Raw genomic sequence first — 25,767 nt, forward strand, 5'->3', positions numbered from 1 at the left:
CTTTGAAGTTTCAATCAACCCTTTCCTTTAGGTTATTGAGGTCCTTCTGAACAGCAGCCGTGCCCTCCAAAGTATCAATCTGGTGTCATCTGCAAGTCTGATGAGTGTACTCCATCCCATCATCCAGATGGTGGATGAAATTGCTAAGTAGTATTGGCCCCAATATTGACTCCCTGGGACAACCACAGAATGACTGGCCACCAGTTAGTATTTGAACTCTGGACTGCTACCCTTTGAGCCAGAGAACACAGCCAGATTTTCCACCTACATTTGCCTTGTAGCCCAGTTTGGCTACAAGGATGATATGGGAGGCTCCAGCAAAAGCCTTGCTTAAGGTTAATGACAAAAATTCCCCTCTTTTCATTCAGGGATCCAGTCATTTCAATGCAGAAAGAATGAGGTTGGTCAGGAGTCATCTCCCCTTGGTAAACCCACAGTAAACATTCCCCATTACTTTCCTGTACTTCAAGTGCCTGGAAACATCTTTGAGGAGGATTTGCTCCATACTCTTCCCAGGGACTGAGATGAGGCTGACCAGCCTGCAGTTCCCAGAGCAACTGCTACTCAGCAGAGCTGAGTTAAAGGTCATTCATTATCCCTTATCAGCTAAATTTTACTATACAGAGACATTCCTCCCCTTTCCCCTATATTTGGTAGAGCTTCTTGTCTCACCTCAACACTGAAAACACATGCTGTTTGCAAGGAGCAGTGGGAAGTAAGGTCATCTCGTGATAAATATTTTTAATTATTTTCATTAGCATGGAAAACAATCACAGTTCCTGCTTACCAGCATAACTGAAGGGAAACATTAATTCACAGCAGTTTAATGTTCTGTGTACTTAAAGAGCTATACCTGCGCTGTATTCCTCAATAAACACTATACAGACATTGTTATTTTAAATGCCTGTTTACATTCCAGTAAAATTCTGTCAGCATGGTATCTGATTTATTGATGCCATCAAAAGTCACAGGATTCCTGAAATGCCTCCCGAGACACAAAAATCAAAGCAGAAAGGAGATGCGTGTTGCTGTGGTATCAGCTTTACCACGTATGTTATGGGTTAGATTTCCAGAAGCCGCCTGTGTTTTCTGGAACAGAGCACAGTGCCCTTCTTGAAAGCTGACCGCTCCTGCTTCAGCGGGGCGCAGCGGGCTGCTCTTGTGTGAAGCGGGGTGGTGTGGCTGGAAGCGCTCTCCGAGCCACCACTCGGGAACAGCAAGGTTCAGCAGGGCTGCTCAGCCAACTCACTCCTCTAAAGGGGGCTCTCATAAATGTTCCCTCTTATTTTGGACTTTTAGGCTACAAATGGGAAAATTAGTACAGTCAAGAAGAAACACTTTTTAGAAAAAATAATGATGAAGAAAGCCTCCAGGCATGTCCTAAATGAAAAGTGACATTCAGTCAGCACAAGCCATCAGAAGAGCTCCACAAGGTGCGCTGGGTATGCATTCAAAGGGGACTGAAACTACAACAATCAAGCCTAAAACCATGTCTTACTAAAACATCTAGTTTCTTTGCCTGTAAATGGAGATTTGTGTTAATCATTCTCCATAGGTCAATACTGAAATATTTTACAATCTTTTGAAAGTGAAAGGAAACACCATCAAAGCATTTTATTCAGAACCGAAACTACATGTTCTGAAATACTAAACAATTCCTGCAGAAGCTGGGGTTTTCAGCACTGAGGCAGATCATCAGTACCACAGTGTACACTCACATTCAATTATCACAGACAAATGAGGATTTCAGAACACAGCTTTTCCCTTATTCACGAGGCTCATCTGTTTTTAAAAGGCACTCTATCCTGACCTGAGGACAAAAAAGCTACAAAGTGAAGTAATAACCAATAGTGAAAGTTACATTCAGTTGAAATTGTATATTTAATTTGAATTCGTAGTTTGTTTGCAGTCTGAATATTTATATTTGGTCTTCTCTTTAGGAACCTCTTACTATCCAAGATATTCCCTCTGCAGCTGTAATTCAGTGTAATTACTATCAATCTTTTTGATAAGCTGAATAAGCCAAGACCATCAGGCCATCTCAATCTTTCTGGGCAATTCCCAGTATTTTAAGATATCAGCATCAGGGTTTTATGCAGCATTACAGTATCAGCTTTCCAATGCAGCGCTGTCAGCATTAGATAGGCAGTAAACATAAGAGTCCTACTTTCAAATTCCAAAGGACACATCAGTGCTTTTGGCTACTGCACTGCAACAACAGGCACTTTCTCATGAATACCTCTGGCCTGTTTCAGGGCCAGTGCTTCTCAGCACACAGTGCCCCCCCAGGCATGCCCATGCTGGCTTTGTCTCTAGGCATGACATTTTGCATCTTCTACACCTGGAGTACCTTTTGGTTGAGTAGAATATTGCCTACCAGGCAGCCCAGACTACTCTAATATTGAAAGATTAATTGCATAATTGTTCTGTAAATTTGTGGAAATTCTTTCATTACTTTTCAATCACTGATAAAAGTGTTGGCCAACACCAGGCATACTGCTATGGCAAAATCCACTTATTGAGTCCACAAGAATTACCTACATTAAAAAACTGAATTAACTGAGCTAATACAAGAGTAGAGATGCCACTGATAATCAACCCAGATTAATACTCATCTACTGATACATAACAGCACATTATGACATATAGAATATGCTAGAAATCATGTTGCAAATCAGCCAGTGTTCCCAGAGGTGAGTGGTTCTAGACACCAGTGAGCGCATCAGGCTAGAAGCACTAGTGTAAATGGAACTTTTCACCACAGAGCAGGTAACATGCCCTTTTAATTCAGCAGCTAGTGCATGAATGGCACAAACTGGGATCCTGGAGGAGCCCTGACATGTAATGAGTCTGAAAGCAGCTTTTTTTCCTCCCCTAACCTCAAGGTTAATTAATTTAACAGCATTTATCTTCAAATTTTAATTAGTGGAGATAATATTACAGCATCTAACTCTAATGGACTTCAGCTGCACACTGCCAGTGCCTACTAGAACTTGGCTTGCTGCACTAGCCTGGAGGTGAGAAGACTAACTAGTACTTACGAGAGGATGAATCATGCTCTGTGGGAGGATCTCGACAGAATCCTAGGATGTGAAAAATAGGTGTAAGCACTGCACATTGAAACAAGTTTCCTCGTTGTTACCACACGTACACAGAAAGACTGAATCATCCAAATCAGCCAGTGAACATATAATCAACATTAAAAGAGCACTGGAGGGAAAAAGCTTTACAACTGCCTAGGTACAGTACATTCCTATAATGCGCAATTATGAAATGAGATGGGTTGCAGCAAATACACTCACTATCATATAAAAGCTACTGTTGGCATTCTGTATTCAAACCTACAAAGCCTTATGGTTCAGCACAAGTGACACATTTTAGAAATAGGAGCACTCTGCTCTGGGGCAGCTACGAGGCAGCACCACACACCACAGCTCAGCTGAGCCCCCGTCAGTTGGGCCACCACACACCCCACATTTCCCCCTGAAAACAGATATCAAAATGCCTGGTACACTGCAACTTTATAGCGACCTGGATCCAGCCAGCAGTCACAGCTCGCCACGACTATAACAGCTGCTGTGGAACAGACAAGTTTTACACCCTGTTAAAAACGTTTTCCTTCCATTATTGATTCGAGCATCCTGCTCATGAAGCTCAGTGATGTACAGCCTCCAGTCTCACTGAGTACTTCCCTTTCAGCCCTACCAATACCAGTGTCTTGGGGTTTCTTGGAGTGAAAAGCTCACATTAAGCATTTGGCCTCCCAGGGATGGGGATTACATACAGGCAAGAATCAAGGGAAATTTGATTCTTTCCCCCACCTACCTCTCTGCCTACTGTCTGCCATGTTTGCAAGCCGTATTAGCTCCTGCTGCTTGCAATTCCAGAACCACTTCCCTTTCTCTTTGGGGTGCATTCCAACCACATCTGTCTACTGCTATAATCTCATTTTGCAAGATGCCGCATCTCTTGGTAGCTCTTAATTGTGGTAACACATCTAATCATCTTAAAAAGCACATCAGAAACCGTTCAACACCTAGAAAATATTCTTCAGGATAGAAGCACCATCCCTAAGATTTGTATATTTGTCTCCACTTGTACTAGAAAATTACCTTAAATACAGTAAAAATACCCACATTTTAAAGAAAGAAGCTCCCATTCTCAGCAGGAAAATCACTTTGGAGTGAATTCAGATTGCTCTGAAGAGCAATCTGAAACTTTAATTCTAGACTAATCTAACTTTATAAAAATACAGGAGTTCATGTTTTGCTGATTTCCATGAAAAGGCAGTATACAATTTTGCTTTTTTTAATCTCAGCTTTTAAGACATACAATTACGAGTTTTATAACTCTAAAATAATTGTTACATACTTTGCTAAGGGAAATCTATTTATATTCTTCCTTTTGAAGCTGAGTAATCTACTAGGAGAGCCAACAATGTGTAAAGATCAGCATTTTATACATTTTTTTCAAAACCGGGGTAAACGTTCAGTAAACTGTGATTTACCATTCACTTATTTTATGCAGCAGCAAAAATGCAGCTTAAAGGAATTAGCTTGTCAGTAAATCACCTCCCACTGCACTGAGAGCTGGCGATGTGACGTGTACCAGGGTCTCCCCATCCGTACACGCACACAGCTTGTTCACCAGCCGCTTCAGGACAGTAGGAGCGGGCTGCCATCCCCTGGGTGCAGCCTCTGCCCAGCCCTCCCCGGCCAGCCCGCACGGCCCCTCCTCAGCCATCGCCCCCAGCTCTGCCCCCACAGCCAAGGCCCACGCACCCACCCAGCAGCACACACTAACGAGAGATCCCCGCCAGGCCCAGAGCTGCAGTGCACACACTTCATCAGTGAGCCACTTAAAAACAAATCACCACTGAAGCTGAGGAGCAACTGTGTGACAAGGTGCTTGCGCTCTCTCCTGAAAGCCTCGACACGCTAAAGCACTAAACAAGCACTACAGAAAAACAGTGATTTCAACAGGCAGTGAATCAAATTAGAAGTCAGGCAAAATTTCATTTGAGGGGCAATTCAGGCTGATGCTAGTCGTGTGAAGGGGTGAGGAAAGATTCAGTACTTCTTTGTATCTGCTGGGGATCCACGTGAGCCTTCCAGCTACCTGACCTGTAGCACGCTCATCGGCAAAGCCTCTCAGCACAGGGAGAGTGCACTTCAGCTGATTAGAGTCACAACAAGTATTAACATGCTTTTAAAGTTGCAGCTTGATTTTTAGTCCCCACGATAAGAACCATCAAGGGCTGGTATTCCTCTTGCTCTGCAGGTGGATGTCACAGCAGTGCTCAGGAAGGCACCAGGCAGCGCTACCCCTGGGACTGCTCCCTCTCTACAAGGCCATTCCTTGAGGCTTCAGAGCAGCCAGCCAAAGCAGGGCCATTAACTGCACATACACCCTCCAGAATATATAGTCATACTCTGCTTCTCCACAGTACTCTCAACTTCAAACAAGGAACAGAACAAGTTGCTACAGACAACTGGCATAGTTGCAGTTCAGACACCTCCACTGAATCAAGTAAAAAAAGTCCATGGCAGTGGCAGATGAGCACACAGCAGCTCTGCCAGCTCCCAGCAGTGACTTCACCTCCCCTCACCTACTCCATCCTTGCCGCACTTGCCAGGCTTGCACAGCGAGGTGGACGACTCCTGCACCCCCTCTGCAAGGCTCTGCAGGGCAGAAGCCCACCACAGCCCACATTTGTTTGGATATTATTTCTCTGGCAACTGTCTCAACAACACTTGACATCTTCACACTTACAAACTAGAGACTCTTGAGTTCTCGCCTCATATGTTAATTAGAAATTAATCACTCTCAAAATCAGAACACTCCCACCTCGGCACTCCCTGCCGCTCACAGATGGCCATGTTCTGCTTGGCCAGCGGTGTGGGGCAAGGCTTGTCATTTGAGCACCAGCCTACTGCACCCCCACCCCAACCACAAACCATGTCCAAGCTCGAAAACATCTTACTCAACCAAAGAAAAAATAATCCCAGTGTGACCTGATCTTTAGTGGACTGAATAAGCTGAGAAGGGCTCTAGCAGTGCCCGGGTGCTCTGGAGAGGGCCAAGCTGCACAAGGCAAGCCTGGGAACACCTACAGCAGCAGCTCCCAGCACACTTAAATCAGCTCCACTCCAGATATTTCACTTAAATTTAGTTCATGCAAACCCTCAATTTTTCAGCTATGGATACTCAAGTGGCTACGAACTTCCTAGATACAGGAAAAAAATGGATATATACATTATGGCTTACCCTTTAGCAGTTTGTCATTTTGTGAGCTACCGAGTGTTATCCTCCTTACTGACAAATAGGACAACTTTTATTAGAAAAAGTTTCAAAATTCCTAATAATCAAAGCTCTGCCCAGAAGGCAATAGATCAAAAAGTCTAAGAAAGAGGGTTTCAACATTTTAGACCAAACTACTGCTGAACTAAGAAAACCTCAAAGATACCACCAGCTCCATAAGAAAGCTGCAGGGCTGGAGTAGCACCCTTTCAGAGCAACAGCCCCCAGTAATGATACTCTTGACAGTAGAGCTGAAGATGTTTAAATTCATACAGTTAGAGAACAAGTAACTCTGTACCTTCACTGACTATGAAAAAAAGGAGTTTGTTTTTAAAAACATTAAATACCCAGCTGAATTTCTCATTAAATAGGGTAAGCCATTACATTTAAGTCTCAAAAAAATCAAATTTCCAAGTAGTTAGGTGTGAGCATGCAGTTTTATTCTCTGGTTATTTTTAAACATGGCCCATTTTACCTTTTTTTTTTTTTGAGATGTACTTGCAGGCATTCTGCGTGGCCATATTGTGCCTCAACTGCATTGCAATTATTTCTGATCTTCAGTGTTCATCCAAGGCTGCCATGAAACACTTCACCAGACAGCACAGTACACCGTTGTACCTAACCTCTTTTGCAATGGCAAGAAGTCATAAATTTACTTCAAGACAGCTTTAGATTCAAGGTCATTTCAAAGCTTTTAATTACTAACCAGGATTTGGGGATTTTGTCCTCAGTATTTAAGAGCAGCTGGCAATCTTACTCATTATTAACTGTTACCCACATGCATTGCAGAGAAACCATTTCCAATACTTGCAGGGCTTGCTGGCTCACCTCTGGCACCTGCCAGCTACATCCCTGTGCTCCGAGACTTGCCATGTCCAACAAACCACCCCAGCATGTCATTTAAAGATGTGTATTAAACACTGGGATTTGACAAACTTACGAAAAGTCAAGATTATTTCTGATGTAACATTTCTCAAGTTGTAAGGGTTATAAATGCTCCCTCTCAGCAGATTACAGGATGCTCTGGAACACTTACTGTTATTCCTAACGTGTTTTACAGAGGACAGCTGTTCGCCAGGAAAATGCACTTAATGTTTGACACAAGTTGCTGATGTCCCAACATAACTTTTCCATGAAGACAGCGCAGAGGGGGCTGGCCGTCCCCCCCCAACCCCCCAGAAATTCCCTTGGAGGTAGGCTGCCCGTGGTTAAAGCCAGGCTGGGGACCCCAAGAACCCTCTGCCCCGCTCCAGCCATGCCCCGAGGAGCAGCTGCCGCCAGCCCCACGTGGAAGCGGGTGCACAAAAGGCTCTGGCCACAGAGGCTTTTGGCCTCCCACCACCGGGGAAAAACTGGCACTTTCTGAGTACATTTGTAAAGGACTTAAGTGCTAGATTTTTTAGTTACAACATTTGTTTCAACTTTCAGTAGCTATTGAAATATAAAACAGACACAGCACTCAAACCACCCAGCCAGATCTGTGTCACCCCCTGCTGAATGCACATTAAAGCTGAGAGCAGCCCTAGAACCAGCACCCAGGAACACCTCCGCCAGCCAGCAGCTGACCCAGGGTTAGCACTGCCTCTGCGGCTACTCACACCTACCCAAGCCAAGCTTACCCAAGCCAGGCTCAGATCAGGCAGCAGCAGAGCAACACTTAGCCAGAGCTCATTAGGGCCGTTAGCTCAATGCCTCTTATTTCCTACGAGGCAGGCAAGAAATGTTTTCCTGGTGAAGGAATTCTAGCAATCTGTTTGCCAATTATTTTGCCATAAATATTATGGCATTTCTTACGTAACAGCTATTGCAGAGGTTTCCATAGAAAGAACAAAGTTATAAACAAGTCTCTTGTTCCACTTTATAGCATCTTACTAGAAAGTAAGAATTCAAATAATCCCTATCACTTGCTACAATAAAATACCCTACAGACGTTGACAAATACTGTTTACCTATTATTGGGCAACCTATCCATATTTTTTTTTAACGCAAAAGAGGACAAGCATCCAGAGGTGCATTTCTTCCCCAGTATCAGTTTGCAATACAAACTATTTCAAACTTGAGTTATTTCATGAAGAAAGTACAAAATTTTAAAATCCTGATCCTCCTCCAGGCTGCTGTACTTGCCGCTTATAGAACACAGATTTGGGAACAGGAGACAAAACCTTCACCTATCAGCTACAAAAAGGTGAAAAAATCTCAAAACAAAACACAGCTCAACATGACTGGAAACAAAATCTTTAGTTCAGGCTTAAGTTGCCCATACAACATTAAACTGTTTTCTTCACAGATTGCCTTTTACAAAAGACAGTCCTCTATACCAAGGGTGTAAGTTACTACTTGTGAATAAGCACAAACACAACACTTTTGCTCTGTCAACATGAAGGAACATTTTTGGTAGAGCCAGCGATCCCCGTTCCCCACATTGTGTGATTGATTACACTCTACCCCTTAGAAGAGTTGATTGGTTTCCTGGTGCCAGGAAAATGATTGATGAATATTTCAAGCCATGGGCCTCTCTTCCTGCTGGGTGTCCTTTTCACATGTCTCCAATGGGCCTGGGGATTTTTTTCAAGACTAGGAAGTGTCATTTTTATGGATATCATCCTGTGATAGAGACAGTTCACTGAGCAGAGGCCCTATGTAAATCAAAGTGAAATACTAAAGGTCAACTCAAGTGTTAAGGTGACAGACCCATACAGCATGTATCAGGTAAGCAGGAAAATAGAAGTGGGCAAAGAAAAGCTTCACAAAGCCAGCAAGCAAAGCAGGAGGCACTGCGTAACTACACTGTTAGCTCGCTACTGCGAACTGGTAGCAGCAAGCTATTACACAACACCAGCACTGAACACGTTTCCTCAGTTTTCTTCCATTTTGTAAAACGCTGCAACAGGACTGTCAGACCCATTGGGGTGGGAGCTTGGGTTTCTTCTCTTTTTAGACACACACACTTACAAGAAAAAACAAACTTTAAAGCTCAGAAGAGCATTCTGGCTGGCAAGCACCAACTAAGAATTTCTAATGATGCAGCAGTGATGAGGCTAAGCTATGAATCCCCGGTTTGCACACTGGATCAGTGTCATTGGCATAAACCCACCAGTTTTAGAAAAACCCAGACCCATCTCCAACCTTCTTATAGCTAGCATAGACTTTATTTAAAATCAGACAATGTAATTAATAAAATACCAGTTTTTATGGGTGTCCAAGAAAGTTGATTAATCTGACACCACAAGTTACCCAAATCAGTGTTTCCTCTCCAGACTGCAAGCTGCAGCAGAGGACCACAAAGCCACAGCGCTCTACCACGACTCCAGTTCATACAACACTACCAGGAAAAGCTCTTCCTGCTACCAGTTCTAGCTTTGCTGCTGTGTAGGGAAGACTCAAGCCTTCAATGACCATTACACAGGTGCTTTACACAAATGCACCAGTATGGAACTGCAGTGGCGAAGTACAGCTCTGCTGTGCCAGCTGGGAGAAAGCGCCCTTCCCAGTCCCAGCCGGAGAACACCACCTTGGAGAGCCTGCTGGGAAGGAGCTGGATGCTTCTGTGTTCAGCATTAATCCACCCCCCAAAAATACTTTTGGTGTACATAAGCACACAAAAACAATCTCAACAAATCCAGAATACTCCCCTGAGCAGTGTATAGTCATATGTAGAGATCAAAACCAAGTTCTTTTAGTACCCAAACCGCTCAGTGGATGCGAGCTGAGCACAGCAGCCCCAGCTGAACCAACACCCAGACCTCACTCTGGAAAAAGCCTACCTTAAAGATCAAGGCCTGAGCTTACGTTCTACTGCAAAATAAGCCAATACTTCAGCTGGACTGTCACCCACCTTCAACCAGAGCCCCAGTAACTGAGAATGCCATGTTACACTAAGTTATTTGCAGGTAAGAACAATCTCTGCTTGTGATCCACAGAAAGGGCGTTTCTTTACAGCAGTTGTTAGAACAGGCACAGGATATGGAGTCTCCTGGCAAAAGCACACACAAGACATCCAAAGTAACAATATACATGGGAATAATTCTTGGTAAGTACTGCCAAACAACATGAAGTCACACTACAGATGTGAGACTGAATGAAGAGATTCCTGGAGAACAAGTTGGTGTTTGGCAGAACTTTCAGAGACCAGAAGTTAATATCAAATTTTTTACTACAACCGCAACAGCCATTATTTAATCACTTGGCTTCACGAGCTGTGGGCTCCACGACAATTCCCACAGTAAGCCCTGTGCTTCTCTGTAGTGCCAGAGTCAGCATCAACTAAGTAGAATAAACCCTGACATTTATAGGAGCAGCGTGCTCATTCAGAGTGTCAGGACACCCTCTCACTGGTTAGCTGACAGTACAGAGAACCCACCCCGCTGACCTGACCCGCTGCAACATGCACCTTTAGAAATACATACTGCCACTGGTATTTGTATCTCCTGACGGAATAGCTGAGGAGGTTTTATATGACAAGAGAATTTTGACATTTAGTTCCGAGGGCTTCACAATTCTGGATTTTATTTCCATGAAAAATTATTTAAGATTTCCATCAAGTTTCAGCAGAGAGAGACAAGGACATCACAGCAGTTTGCAGTCAGGACTGGCATTAGAGCCTTGGCAAATTTTTATCAGGTTTTTTTTTTCTGATGTATCCACAAAGGGAAAAAGGGCTTAAAAAAAATAATCCTTCACACTGACCAGACTTTTCAGTTTAAATTTCACCACCTATACAGGCCTGTAACTGGGGTGATTAGGCAACGGAAGGTAGACATGTAACTTATGCTCTCTGAAGGACGTGGGGTCCACCCTTTGTAAATGAAACTTCCTTATCGAAGAGCTGGAGTAGAATTCAGATACTCCAGACATATACTGCTTCCAAGATAAGTTATTGGTAATCATTTACCAATAAAGAACTTCACTGAAGCTAGCCTATCGGCAGTGTATTTCCTCTTTCTAACAAAACCTGTACAGAGTCATTTTTATCAAGACATAAAATCTGGAAGTCTACTAATTAGGTAATTAGAACTGTAATAATTAAGACTAAAGCTAAACCTCGAAGGGTCCTCTTGTCCCCCAATTTCCCTTTCTCAATTAACTCTGCAAAGTGATAACCACTCTGGCTTAAAGGCTGAAAAATGAAAGGATCAAAAGGCTAGTTTAATACAGCTGGAGGGAAAGAATGCATTTCAGCTCACTAGCAACCCTCTGATGAAACCCTGGGCCAATTCTTTATGTAAATGACTTCATTAGAATTACCAGATTACACTGCTGAAGGCTTTATTTAAATAGGCAGTTTATCAACAGGATAAACTGCTCTCATTCTCAGAGAATGCTAGTGTAAATGCATTTGTCCAAGGCTACCACCATGCAAGAGTTGAACAGTAATTTAATAAACTGCTGCACATGTCCCCCATGAAAAAAAAAAGAGATCACAAATGACTTGTCAGAGACAGGACAAAAAGATGACTCTCGCTTTCCAACAATCAATAGTCTCCTCGATGGAAAAGTTCTCTCATTTTCTATAATACAGTAACTTTATATTGTTCTATAGCAAAGCAGGGAAAAAAATCCTATTGCTGCAGTGTCACATCACACACTGCATCTGCTGAACTTACATTGCTAGTCCTGTTTTTAGTACCAAAAGGCATGCATAAACCCATTTTCCTGATTAATGATCTACAGAAGCCATCAATACCAAATTCCAACTTTACACCAAGAGGTATTTTTCCATCTTACCATCAAATCAAACTAAGGAATTTCTTCCTAAATTACAGGTCTTATTTCCCATCATAAACCTAAGCTCAGAAATCTATTATTTATTATCATCTATTATTATTTACAAAAGCAAGAGCCATCCACATTCAACAAGCCAATACTAAGTCAAAATAACACTGTAGCTTCTTGTTTATTCAGAGACATTTGACTTCAGCAGCATTGCCATTCAACAACTCAATTTGTTTTTCTTCCTAAATCTTCAAAGAAATGTTTATAGCAAGTAAACTAAGACCTAACTATATCAATGAAATAGTCTTTGTTAAGCAAAGGCTTATCTCATCAGATGCAAAGCAATCAAGCATAAAGAACCACTAAAAATGTCAGTGTGCGCCAGTAAAGTTTGCGAGCACTGTGGAAAAGGGAAGGGATGCAAGCAGTGGGATTTGTCTTTGAAAACCTTACATTCTTTGTGCTCTTCCAACTTTCCTCTTCTCTCTGGTATGAAGTTCATCCGGATTAGTAATCTACCTATCTGAAACTGATAATTCTAAGGGAACACAAAAATCAGGCAGTTTCCTGATACTTAAATCTTTCCAAGACCACACCACACAACAAAGTGTCCAAAGTTACCTTAATACTAGATAACCCACTTTATCACTGTTTTAGTTAAAACACACAATAATTAAAACTGTAAAAGCCATCATGTTTCACTCACAGAAGAAAAAGATGCCAACTGAAGCTATAGGGAAAATGGTCCTAAATGGGACCCTGTTGGGAAATAATTGCTAGTAGTACAGGAAAAACGAATGCCCTGCTGAAATTATTTTTAAAAAGAATTAATTTTATTCATTGCCATTGATTTGCTCGATGACAAAATACATTTCTTACATGGAAAGGGATGTACTCAAATTGGTAAGGGAAAGCCATCATCTTACAGCCTAAGAATGTCAAATACCTCCTTGAATAATGAGGCTGCAATTGCCCATTTCAGCAATTGCTGAAATGAAATCATGTAACCGCATTTCAAAGTTACTCTGAGGCTGCTTTCACTGAAGACACCAATAAACTTGCAGCAGTTTACTCGGGGTTAACACAGAAGCCACGTGCAGAGCTTAAGTTCATTAATGATTTTAACACAGCCACCAAGAATATAATCCTACTTTCATATATATATTTACCCTGTGTATCTATATATGATGTCATACAATTTTAACTGTTTTTGTAAAGAGCAAAGATGCTGCACCTCAAGGTATCAAAAGGGCTATGAATCTTCCTTAAAAAGAGGAAATGTTAAGATTCTTCACTTGCCGTTACCATTTGCAGATATTTTATAAGCCAAAGTAACAAGCCAATCTTTCCTGCTCCTCCCCCGGCCGCAGCAGGCTTTAGAAAGACTGAAGGTCAAGCAATGTCTCAACACCGTGCCAGTATTTCACATTTTGGAAGGCAAAGTAGTAAAAGGTTGTTACATCATCCATTCAAAAGACTAACTGCAGCCACAGGTACAACGTCTACCACCCGAAACAGCTCTGCAAGGCATGCACATAACACTTAAAACTAATCTGATAAATCAAAAGAGATTTCCCCCCAAGCCCCATATGCCTGTGGGAAAAACAGTAAATACAGACAAAGTATTAATATTGTTGCATCACTAAGGACACCAAAGCGACAGACCCTTCCCAAATCAAGTCAGAAAGCTCAAAAAGTATTAAGGATGAGAAGTATCTTTCACCCAACTGGGGATGTAATTAAGAGAGGAATAAAGTGTTTCTAGCAGCCTCACAAAGGGACACGGTTCAAAATTGCATTTCAGGGGAATTACAGAAATACCCGTTTCTGTATTTGCCAGCACCGTGTGTGTTGGGTAAGGCTCGTACCTAGCAAATGCCAGTGATGGTGCCTGATAAGAAGCCTCTTTTGTCTGAGCAAATCCTTTGTAGCAAAAGAGCACCTCGAGATGGTAAAATGCAATCGTAAACCATAAAAATTGGCAGGGACATTCAAGTGCAGATGCGGTATCTGCATACGGGAAGTGTAAAAGCGTCCCAAATGGTGCCTATAAACGCCGCGAGCAGCCCGGCTCCTCGAGCCCTCACTCGGTGCGAGCGGAGCGGCGGGTGCCAGCGGCGGAGGAGCTGCAGACGGACCCGCCGGTACCGGGAGGTGTCACCGCGCGCCCGCCCCGGGACACACGCGTGGAGCAGCCCCGCCGCGGTCCTCGCCCTCACGCGGGGCGCACTGCGGCTTCAGCCGCGGTACAGATTTAGTTAGAAAGAGACCTTTTTTTAAAATTTTTTTTTTGTTTTGGAGAAAGGGCAAATCAGCAGGGAGCCGCTGGGTCGCGGTGGGCACTCCTCACGGGCAGGGGCGCCCAGCGCTCTCCCCGCCGCGGGCGGCGGCTGAGGGGGCGCGTTCCGCGGAGCCCCAGCGCGGGCGGCGGGACCCCGGCAGCGGGCAGGGCGGCTCTGGGCGGGCAGCACGCGCCGGCCGGCGCGGCCCTTTGTTGTGCCCCACGACCGCGGAAAGTTGCGGCCGCCGGGAGCCGCCCCCCCCGCTCCTTCCCCCGCTCCCAGCCCCGCCGCCGCCCCCGGTGGGGCGGCCGAGGCGCGGCTGGCGGAGCCCCCAGTCCCGCGCCCCGTGTTACCGGCCCTGCCCGCGCCACAGGGCCGCCCCCCCCCGCCTCGCCCTTCCCCGGCCCTGAGGGGCGGCCGGGCCGGACCCCGCGCTCCACTCACCGTTGCGGGGCGGCCCCTTCGCGGCGGCGCGGGGCTCCGGGAGTTCTGCGGGCGGCTCCAGCTCCATGGCGGCGCCGGGGCCGCACCGGGCCGGGCCGGGGCGCGGCGGGTCTCAGGGGCCCCGGCGGCCGCGCTGCCCCATGGCCGCTCCGGGCGCTGCTGACAGCCAGAGCCGCCGCGGCGGGCGGCGCGCACGGGCCGGGCCGCCCCGCCCTGCCGCGGGGCACGACGGGAAGCGTAGTCCGCGCGCCGCCCGGATGTACCCGCGGGACGCCACGCCCCCGTAGACCACGCCCCCTATAGACCACGCCCTCCCCGTTGGTCCCGCCCCACCCACCCCCCCCCCGGTCCCGGCCGGTCCCTGCACCCCGCGGGCATCGCCCCCGGAGCGGCGGCCGCGCCCGTTTCCCCCCCGGCCCGGTGCACCGGGCCCGGCGGGGCGCTAGGGGGCACCCGCCCGCCGAGCCCCGAGCGCTGCCCGCGGCACCGGGCGGGCCCGGCGCGGCGCGGGGAACGGGCAGCCCCGGAGAGGGGAAACCGGGCGGGCCCGGGGACGGGGGGGGGAACACCGGGTCCGCCCGGGGCACCCCCCTCCAGGGAGGTGGGGATCGGCCGGCCCGGGAAAGGGGCACCGGGAGGACCGGGGAGGGAGCGGGCAGCCCCGGCACGGGGCACCGGGCAGCCCGGGATACCGGAGAGCGCCGTCCGGGGCCAGCGGGCAGCCCCGGTACCGGGAAAACTCGGAAGGCCCCGAGGCGGGCACCGGCCCGCTCCACCCGGGCGAGTCGGCGCCGCTCCTGGGGCCGGTGCCGCCGCCGGGACGAGCCGGGACGAGCCGGGACGGGACGGGGCGGGGCGGGCGGGCGGGCGGGCGGCTCCTCCCCGCCGCCGGGCCGGGCCGGGCGGAGCGGGCGCTCGGTGCGGGCGCTCGGCGCCGCTCTCGCCATGCGGGCGCTGCTGCTCCCGGCGCTGCTGCTCCCGGCGCTGGCCGCGGCCACGGTAAGCACCGGCCGGACCGGCACCGGGATCGGGACCGGGGGTGCGCCCACCCGCCGTGCCCCTGCGGGTGTCCGTGGGCGGGCGGGGGCAGCATCCCCCCCCCCCCCCGCCTCTCCATACGGGGCCGGCGCCGTCGGGGCGGGCGGGTTCCTGGGGGGGGTCCCGGGGCGGAGCGGGCGGGAGCGCGGCCCGGTGGTGCCCCCCCAGCCGCCGCCTCCAGCCTCACCGACACGGGCAGCGAGAGGAGCGGGCGGGGGTGCCCGAGCCCCCCCGGCCTCCCCGCGGGCAGAGCGGGGCGCCCCGGGCTGGCACCGGCACCGCAACCTGCGCCCGGGATCGAGGACCGTGGCCCCAAGCCGCCCGCGCTGACGGATTTCGGGGCAGCGATGCCCCGGTGAGCCTCCCGCTGGGGGGGACCCCCCGGTGGAGCGGGACGGGGGGAGCCGGCAGAGCCCCCCCAACACCCAGCCCGGGCCCCGGAGCGTGGGGCGTTCCCAGGGAGGGCCGGTGCGGGTTTGGGGCTGGTGCGGGTCTGGGGCCGCGGGGGCTTCGGCGGAGGGAAGGTCCGGGGCTGCTCCGTGGGTTGGGGGGTGCCCCGGCCCTGGGGTTGGGGTGACGAGCTCCCCAGTTGGGAGCGAACAGGCCGGACAAGACTCCCTCGGCGGGACGCGGCGGCGCGTGGGAGCGAAGAGCCCTCGGTGCCAGCGCTCCCCACGGCTCCTCTCCCGCGGCGTTGGGGGCCGCGGCGGGTGGGGCCGGAGCGGGGACACCGGGACCCGGCCCAGAGGGTGGGAGCAGCCCCCCCCGGGGGCGCTGATGCCAGGATCACTAAAGCGTTGGAAAAGCCGAGATTTTCCAAGTCATTTAGTGGAAGGAGATGAAAACACAGCTGGTGTTGGCAACGGTTGGCTTGGGAGTGGTGGCCAGAGAGCCCGGCACTGGGGTTCCCGGTGGGGCTTCAGGGGTGACACTGCCTGCAGGACCTGGGACCCGCACAGGGCTGCTGCCCCCTCCACACACCCCCTCCCCACGCAGGTGCTTCCCGCTGCGCTCGAAGGTGTTTCGGATTCTTGCTGTTTGGATGTGGTCCCGTCCGTGGGCACTCCTGTGCCGCACAAGCGTTTCGCGTGGTCGTGTCCCCGTGACTGACACGGGACACCCGGGCAGCGCCAGCACCCGGGGCTTGGCCACCATCAGCCACAACCCGGCACTGCCAGCCCACTCCGCCTCGGCTCCCCGCGCTGCACAACGGGTTTAACGTGTTGTGCCAAGGCAGGGAGGAGGAGGAAGAGGAGGGTGACATGGTTTCCCTCCTGTGCCAGGGACATGCCACCCAGCAGCTGTGCGAGCGGCGCGCGGTGTGGCAGCACGCTTATCAACACGGTGTGTTTTCCCCCAAGACAAGTCCTCTGGCAGCAATCAAAGGACAGCTTAAAAGCTGGCCACGGTTCATTGTCAAAGGTCCCGCTTTCTCCAAATAATGGCACAAACTCAGGGCTCACACGGACGCTCTTGCAAGAGATCCCAGAAACGAGACAGCGCTGGGAAAATCACCCGGCTCGTAAAACTGGGAGTGAGGAAACCCGCAGCAAAGTGCAGGCAGTGCCCTCCCACACCAGCCATGGGTGCACAGCCCCACTGCGGAGCGGGGACCCGGCTCCAGAGGAGGGGCAGCACCCGCCTGCCTGCACCCTGGGCCAGGGTCTGCAGCGAGCAGGGGGGGTTCAGGGCAAGAACCCCCATGACGGTTTCTTGGGGAGACGTCAGATTCCCACATGGAGCAGCCCGTGCAGCGTGCCGGCCTTCAGCAGGGGCTGCCTCGTGCCCCCGCGCCCCGGCCCACCCACACGCTGTCGGGCTGTGGGTCCCCTCTGCGCCAGGGGGTGCGGGCTGTCCCCCGGGGGGTACGGGCTGTCCCCCGGGGGATTGGGGCACAGTCAGGCGCGGGCTGATGGACACCCGGCCGATGCACCAAGGCGGGGTGAGACCCTTGCAGAACGGACAGTGCGGGGGCCTTTTTTTTTTAAGACTTCCTTGTTTATAACCTTTTCTGTATTAATAGCACATACGGTTCCTGTTTAAGGAAGCCGTTTAAAAGGCAGAACGAGGTTTTACGTTACTACCCTGCGTGAAGGCAGGCGGCTGCCCCGGCTGTTGTGCAGCGAGGCGCACACAGCGCCCGGGAAGGGGCAGCCGGTCTCCCCCCCCGGCCCCGCAGCCTCCACTCACACCTCGACCCGAGGTGAGCAGATTTTTCTGTTGCTGCGCGGCCGCGAAACAAAAGCGACTGCCGGGCCCCTGGGCCGCTGGCTGCCCGCCCGGCCGGCTGCCTGCCCGCCCGGCTGCCCGCGAGGCTTCGCCTTGCCCTGGCCGGGGGCCGTTTGCCGGGATGTGGGAGGGAAACGGCTTGACCCCGGGAGGTCTCTGGGGAAGAGGTTGCCCCTTTGTGCTGCGGGGGAGCCTCGGTTTGCCGGGCCCCCCCGTGCGCTGCGCAGCATAAACAGCCGCTGGTAGGGCTGCTCCGGGCACGTTTGCTGCACATGGCTCCAGCCCGCTCGTGCCCACCGCAGCGGGACATGCAGGGCCGCCGCGCCAGCCGCGCATCCCACCGCCGTGGAACGCGCAGCCCGTGCCCGGCTGCTCCCCCGGGGACGAGCTTCCGGCACGGGCAGAGGCAGCCCTTTGCTGCGGAAGGTGCTGGCAGCAGGCAGGATTGCAGCGCGTCCCCCGATGTGCTGCGGCGGTGGCAGCTTCACCGGTGGTTGGTGCTTGGGGTGTTGCGGGAACAGGGGACCCCGGCTGGGAACTCCAGTGGGGGGCCCATGGGGCACACCGGGACATCGTGCCAGGCTGTGCACATGGAGGGCCGGAGCTTGTGGCGAGGACAGTGGCCCAGCTCGGGGGCCGGGGAGATGCCCGGGTGCGTGCGGAGGGGCCGGCAGCTCGTGGCTGGGCTGTGAATCGTCCTGCCTGTTTGCACAAGTGCCGGCATTGCCATGGGGAGGTCAGGGGGCCCCAGGGAGGTGTGAGAGCCTGGGGAGGTGGTGTGTGGGGAGGGGGTCCTGCTCCCTGTCCCACTGCTCCCTGCCGAGAGCTTGATTAGATCCTGTTCCATTTACAGCCCTCTCAGCCGCCTGGTGTTTTCCTCCCAGCCAGCAGGACCTTTGAGAGGCTTTTTTGAAATGCAAAATGCAGGAGGTTTTGCTGCCCTTTAGGAAAGGAAGCCCCTGGCTGGGGCTGAGGGGGTCTGGGGGTCCCTGCCAGGTGGGCACGGCCCAGGAAAGCTGCTGCCCAGGTGCCACCAGCGTGTCAGCCCGGTTGGGCGCGGGAAGGATGGTGCCTGTGTGGCTGTGGGTGCTGCCCGCAGGCAGGACATCGGCCCTGTGGGCCTTTGCCCTTTCCCACGCCGCGCTGTGCTCCAGGGGAGGATGGGAGAGCCAGAGCTGAACTCATTTCCCAGCCCTGCCACCATTCCCAGGGTGAGTCAGAGTCCCTGCGGGCAGAGCCCTCTCCCTCTGGGGTCACCGCGCCGCCTCCCCCCTTTCTCCCACCCTCCTGGGTGCTTGGGGCAGGCGCTTTCCCACACCCGGGGCACCCAGCGCAGCCCGGCCGCGCTCCCCTCCAGCCCAGGCGTCCCCCACGGGTGCACAACCAGTGGCAGGGGATGAAGGGGACCCAGCTCCCCGTCCTGCCAGGCGAGCAGCACCGCAGCCCTGTTCCGAGCGCAGCAGGGGGGGAAAACAGCTCCTTATCTGCAGAAACCGGCCGAAAAGCACCCTGGGCTCTGTAGCGTGAGTCAGGGCCATGTGTGGAAACAAGGGAGTCCTTGAGCGCGCGCCTCAGGCCATTGCGGGCGTCTGGAGAGGCCGAGCTGGCCCCCTGGGGCTGCATGTCACCGCGAACAAGGGTCCCTGTGTGGGCTGGGGGCTGCGGGGGCACAGAGACGCTTCTGGCTCTCCTCGCCCCGTCCCTGCTCACTCAGTTCTTGCTGGAGGCTGGGAAACAGCTACAGAGATGGGACCAAAGTACCTGGAGCACAAAACGCTCTGGCAGCTGCCGGGGCGAGCGGGTGCCTGGGTTTTGTCACCGTCACCCAGGCACGGGGTGGTGGGACAGGGTGCTCTGGGCCAGACGATGCCCCACGCTCGTCGGGGCACGGCCGGGAGCCCCAGGGGTGGTGGGAGACCTGTGGGTGTGCAGCAGAGGGGAGTCAGCCGTGGTGGCTTGTTGGGGTCATCAGGGCCGTGCAGGACCCAGCTCAATGGCCACCCTACCGCGGCCTGTCCCCGCAGGCACTGGGCGAGGCGGAGCAGGTCCGGATGACCTCGGAGGGCTCCGACTGCCGCTGCAAGTGCATCCTGCGGCCGCTCAGCAAGGACGCCTGCAGCCGCGTCAGGAACGGCAGCGCGCGGGTGGAGGACTTCTACACGGTGGAGACGGTGAGCTCGGGGGCCGACTGCAAGTGCTCCTGCACCGCCCCCCCCTCCTCGCTCAACCCCTGTGAGAACGAGTGGAAGATGGAGAAGCTGAAGAAGCAGGCGCCCGAGCTCTTTAAGGTAGCTGCAGGCGTGGCGGGGCCGGGGGCTGGGGGCCAGAGACCCCCTCCCCATGCACAGCCCACGCTCCCCAGCCCACAGGGCGATGGAGCGGTGCGGGAGGGCAATAAAATTAGATCCCGTTCTCCCTCGGCAGCTGCAGTCCATGGTGGACCTGCTGGAGGGGACACTCTACAGCATGGACCTGATGAAGGTGCACTCCTACATCAGCAAGGTGGTGGCCCAGATGAACACGCTGGAGGAGGTGAGTGAGCTTCTTACCCCTGTGCTCGGCACTGGTGAGGCCGCCCCTCGATGAGTGGGTTCAGTTTTGGGCCCCTCACTCCAAAAAGGCCATTGAATGACTCGAGTGTGTCCAGAGAAGGGCAACGGAGCTGGTGCAGGGTCTGGAGCACAGGTCTGATGGGGAGCGGCTGAGGGACTTGGGGGGGTTTAGTGTGGAGAAGAGGAGGCTGAGGGGAGACCTCATGGCCCTCTGCAACTCCCTGAAAGGAGGGTGCAGAGAGGGGGGATGAGTCTCTTGAGCCAAGGAACCAGCGCCAGGACAAGAGGGAATGGCCTCAAGCTGCGCCAGGGCAGGGTCAGACTGGCTCTTAGGAAGGATTTCTTTGCAGAAGGGGCTGTTGGGCGTTGGAATGGGCTGCCCAGGGCAGGGGGGGAGTCCCCATCCCTGGAGGGGTTGAAGAGTCGGGTTGACCCAGCGCTGAGGGATCTGGTGGAATTGAGAACGGTCAGGGTGAGGGTAATGGTTGGACAGGATGATCTTCAAGGGCTTTTCCAACCGAGATGATTCTGTGATTCTGTGAGCTCCAGCAGGCACCGTCCCCGCAGCGTGCCCCCTCGGGCTGCTTGGGACCATCTCGGGGTGCCGTAGGCTTCCCAAACTAGGCTCCAGACCCCTCCTCCCCTCCACACCTCTGCTCCCCTCCAGACCATCAAGACCAACCTAAGCAGGGAGAACGACTTCATGAAGGAGAGCGTCCTGCACCTCACCGACCAGATGAGACGCTACGAGAACTACTCTGACATCATGATCAGCATCAAGAAGGAGATCTCCAACCTGGGCTACCAGCTGCTGCAGAAGGACGCTGCCGCCGTCCCCGAGAGCAAGGCTCAGGTACCCCTGGGGACCCAGCCCCTCGCAGGCACGGCCGGTGCTGCTGGGCTCCTGCCGCGGGGCAGAGCTGAGCTCCCCCGGGTTTGTGCGGGTGCCGGCAGCTCCCGCCAGCGCATCGGGGTGCACCGCTATGGCAGGAGGTGGGAGGGGAGGGGGTCTGACCGGGCTGTGCCCCCCAGGACACAGCGGGCGGCCGAGAGAAGGAGGCAGGACGATACCCCAGCACCCGCAAGGCACTGGGGGACAGGGCGGCCCCCCGAGCACCCAAGGAGAAGCAGCTGAAGCCCGAGAAGCCCAAAAGGGATAACGCAAAGGCCAGGGGGGGGTCGCAGCCTACGCCCAAGCCCAAACCGTCATCGCACCAGCAAACCGTGGTCCGGGGCATCACCTACTACAAGGCCGGGCAGGCGGGGGCATCCGAAGGGGCAGCCGGCAGCCGTGGTGAGTCCCCAGGATGGGGCAGGGGTGCAGGGGGGGGCTGTGGGCACCCTCCTGCCGTGGTGCTTCTCGGCGGGGAGGAGGGCCAGGGGCTGCCTCTGCCAACGCACCGACCTCCCGGCTCGTCCCCCCACAGAGAGCCCCGCGAGGGGGGTGGCTGCGCTGGAGCGGCAGGAGGAGAGGGGCCCCCCACCCCCCCGCGCTGAGGGGCCCCTGGTCCAAGCCGTCATGAGGGCAGAGACCACCGTGCCCAGCACCACGACTGCACCCAGCACTGCCCCGGCCCCCCGCACCACCGCCCGCAGCCCCCCCGCCACCGCCCTCGGGCAGGGGGCTGACGGCACCGGGGGCCCCGAAACGCCAAACAGAGGTGGGTGAGAGGGGGGGCTGGGAGGGGGCACCCACCCTGGTGGCCCGTCATCCGTGGCCAGGCTGGGCCAGCAGTAGCCCTGCCATGGCAAGGGGGTGGGCAGGCTGCCCGGGGCAGGTGTAAGACTTCCTGCTCCTCCTCCTCGATACCCAGTGAAGGAGGTGGAGTGCGAAGGCACCATCGAGTCGGTGGAGCCCCCCACAGAGCACCACAGCTACGGGCGCAATGAGGGGGCCTGGATGAAGGACCCAGCGGCCAAGGATGACCGCATCTACGTCACCAACTACTACTACGGCAACAGCCTGGTGGAGTTCAGGAGCCTCGACAACTTCAAGCAGGGTGAGGGGCTGGCGGCCGAGCGGGCGCAGGGAACCCCCCGCTCCACCTGGGTGGGTGCCCAGCGCCGTGCAACGCCGGCTGGGCCAGGCCCTGGGGTGGTGGGCAGCTGATGGGGAGCACCCATGGGGCAGCGAGGGGGATGCAAGTCCCCCGGCGCTGCTGGCATGCTCGGGAGCCCTGTGCTGCGAGGGGTCCCAACGCCTCTCCCGCCCGCCCGCAGGCCGCTGGAGCAACCTCTACAAGCTGCCCTACAACTGGATCGGCACCGGGCACGTGGTGTACCGGGGGGCCTTTTACTACAACCGCGCCTTCACCAAGAACATCATCAAGTACGACCTGAAGGAGCGGTACGTGGCGGGCTGGGCACTGCTCCACGATGTGGTGTACGAGGACACGACGCCCTGGAAGTGGAGGGGCCACTCGGACATCGACTTCGCCGTGGACGAGAGCGGGCTCTGGGTCATCTACCCCTCCGTGGACTACGACTACTCGCAGCAGGAGGTGATCGTCCTGAGCCGGCTCGACCCTGGGGACCTCTCGGTGCGCAGGGAGACCACCTGGAAGACGGGGCTGAAGCGCAATGCCTACGGGAACTGCTTCATCATCTGCGGCATCCTCTACGCTGTGGACACCTACAGCCAGAAGGAAGGGCAGATCTCCTATGCCTTCGACACGCACACGGACACGGAGGCAGAGCTCCGGCTGCCCTTCCTCAACCAGTACGCCTTCACCACGCAGGTCGACTACAACCCCAAGGAGAAGGTGCTCTACGCCTGGGACAACGGCCATCAGATGACGTACGGGCTCCGCTTCGTGGTCTGAGCACCCGGCTGGCCCCCGGCCGTGCCCCTGCGCCCACCCTCTGCCCTGCCCGGCCGGGGTGCCCCAACGCGGCCTGGCCCCGGCACCCAGCTGGGCCAAGGCTGCAGCCAGAGCCTGGCTTCCACCCCAAAACCCTCCCCAGTCCCCCGCACCCTGCCCGCTGCCTCACGGGGAAGAGGGTGCGGGTCAGCCCAGCCCCCAGCCACGACAAGGTGGCCGCTGGGGCTGTGGGGCTGCCCCAGGACCGGGGGCTCGGCTGGCGTTGCCTTCCCGGGGATGCAGGAGAGGAGCCCAACCCCGGGAGGCAGCTGGGTCCGTGCCGCCGGCGAGGCAGCAGCACCTGCCCCGCACCACCACACCGAGCACCTGCTGGCGCTGCACCCAGGCTGAGCACCCACCGCACCCCACACACCCCCTGGACCCCGCGTGACCCCGCGCTTACCGTAACCACAGTCTGGGCAGGGCCCCCTCGCTGCCGGGGCAGGAGGAGCAGCTGCTGATCGCTATTTTAGGAGACATGGTTAAGATGCCTTTGCTTTTGCCGCTCGTTAGCTTATTATTTAAACGCGTTCACCAGAGCTGCCTGGAGTCCCCTCTCCCAGCAGCAGGCACAGAGCAGCCTGCCCGCAGTGCCCTGCCTGCACACCTGCCTGCACCCAGCCCCGGGCAGGGAGCAGGCGTGCACGGCCGGGGAGCCTGCGGCCCTCTGCTCTCCACCTAAGGCAGGGCGAGGGGCCAGGAGCGCTTGGCTTGGATTTGGTCATTTTAGACGTGAACAGTATTAAAAAAATAACAGATGTGAAACCGGGCTGCCTGCGCTGTCGTTTCTCCTGAAGCCGGGCAGGCAGGAGTGGGCAGGGCAGGTGCTCCCTGTCCCCATCCCCATCCCCGTCTCAGGGCCAGCTGTGCCCAGGGGTTGCTGGCACACGTGGCTGGGTCTGAGCCCGGGGAGGGCACCCCACATGCCCCCAGCAGCACCCGCCACTGGGATTTGGCGTTTCCAGCTCCGAGCCGCAGCCAGAGCAGCAGCAGCCGGGAGCTGAGTCCCGCGGCCGGGGGGAGCGGGAAGGGGAGAGGAGAGCAGCTGAGTGTGGGCACAGCGGGACCAACTGCCCTGACTCTGCTGCAAAATTTGGCAAGTGTGGAGGTGCTGGGGGCCCCGAGGGGTGAAAGTAGCCCCTGCAGCCCAGCTCCTGCCGCTCAGCGCTGGCCGGGTGTCCCGTCGGGATGTGGCCGGGCTGCTCGGGCTGTGGAGCCGTCACCGGACGCCTGAGCCCGGCGTCCCAGGGACCATCTCGGCTGAAATGTTCCCTGCTGGGAAGACTCGAGGCTGGTGCCGGGCACGGGGCAGCCTGGCACAGCCCAGGAGCCGCAGGACCCTCTTCCCCAGCCCCACGCTGAGCCCAGGCCCAGGTCCTGCTCTGGCTCCTGACGGCACCGACCATCCCTGCCCCTGCCTGTGCCTCAACCCCCAAACCCCCCGCGCCGGCCGCGCGGTGCATCCCTCGCTGGGCCGCCCCACCACGAGAAAGGAGCTGGCTGACTTTTTCCCCCCCAGCTGGGTCCCTGCCAGGCTTTTATCTAGCGATCCCCAGCAAATCCCTGTCCAAACAATACGGATTTCTGACATTTTTTTGCGGTAAAGTAAACTCCCAGCACATCTCTAATTCCAGGGCTTTGTTATTCTTCGGCGGGGGCTGCCGTGGCTCTGCGCTGCCTCGCTGTGCCGGGCTGGCTGCGGGACGCCCCTCCGCTCCCCTCGGAAGAAGACACAGGGACACACAGGGACGGGGGTAATTAAACCCGCGTGGCTGGAGGGCAGCGTCACCTAATTGCAGCCGTGGGGCCTCCTGCAAAGGCCCCCCTGAGAGCGTGCCCCTCGCTGCCGCTAACACCGTGATAACGAGGAGCTTTAATTATGCTCACATGACAGACGTTTCATGAAATACATTCTGCCCCCCCACGGCAGCCTGGCCTCGTCCCCAAAACCTGCAGCTGGGCTCCCCAGCCCCCCTCCCGTCCCACCGCAGGCCCCCGCAGCTGGGGAGGGGGTGACATGGAGTGATGTGAGGGGATGCAGAACGAGGCAGGGGGATGTGGGGGGACGTGGGGGGACGTGGGGGGATGCAGGGGGATGCAGGGGGATGCGGGGGGATGCAGGGGGATGCAGAGTGATGCGGGGCAATGCAGGGTGATGCGGGGGGATGCAGGATGATGCAGGACAGCAGCAGGCGGCAGCCTCAGGAGGGTTTCTCGGCAGCATGGGGCCGTGCAGCGGCAGCGCGGGCTGTAAAAGCTCCAGCACTGTAAAGCTGGGGCGCGGGCACTGTGAAAGCAGCCCCGGCTCCCCCCCCCCCCCCCCCCCGACAAAACACCAGCAGCGAGTAA

General features: G+C 54.7%; 2 protein-coding genes across 4 annotated transcripts in view; one reads left to right on the plus strand and one right to left on the minus strand.

Moving 5' to 3' along the window:
* NR6A1 (nuclear receptor subfamily 6 group A member 1) overlaps positions 1-14,878 on the minus strand; it is a 97,497-nt gene extending 82,619 nt beyond the window's left edge. For 2 of the 3 annotated variants that reach the window (XM_074845935.1, XM_074845934.1), the window contains exon 1: positions 14,739-14,876. In XM_074845935.1, the coding sequence (XP_074702036.1) occupies positions 14,739-14,805 (67 nt within the window). In that variant the 5' untranslated portion in view covers positions 14,806-14,876. Of the gene's footprint in view, positions 1-14,738 lie in introns of all 3 variants that reach the window. The other variant, XM_074845933.1, reaches the window with a different exon arrangement.
* A 733-nt stretch (positions 14,879-15,611) lies between these two features.
* OLFML2A (olfactomedin like 2A) lies at positions 15,612-24,183 on the plus strand. Its single transcript, XM_074846466.1, has 8 exons — positions 15,612-15,737; positions 20,030-20,293; positions 20,430-20,537; positions 21,225-21,410; positions 21,590-21,851; positions 21,985-22,218; positions 22,372-22,557; positions 22,778-24,183. The coding sequence occupies exons 1-8, from the start codon at positions 15,684-15,686 to the stop codon at positions 23,377-23,379; spliced, it is 1,896 nt and encodes a 631-aa protein (XP_074702567.1). The 5' UTR covers positions 15,612-15,683; the 3' UTR covers positions 23,380-24,183.
* The last annotated feature ends 1,584 nt before the right edge of the window (positions 24,184-25,767 follow it).

The sequence above is a fragment of the Strix aluco genome, chromosome 20 (assembly GCF_031877795.1).
Source record: "Strix aluco isolate bStrAlu1 chromosome 20, bStrAlu1.hap1, whole genome shotgun sequence".
NCBI classification, from domain to species: Eukaryota; Metazoa; Chordata; class Aves; order Strigiformes; family Strigidae; genus Strix; species Strix aluco.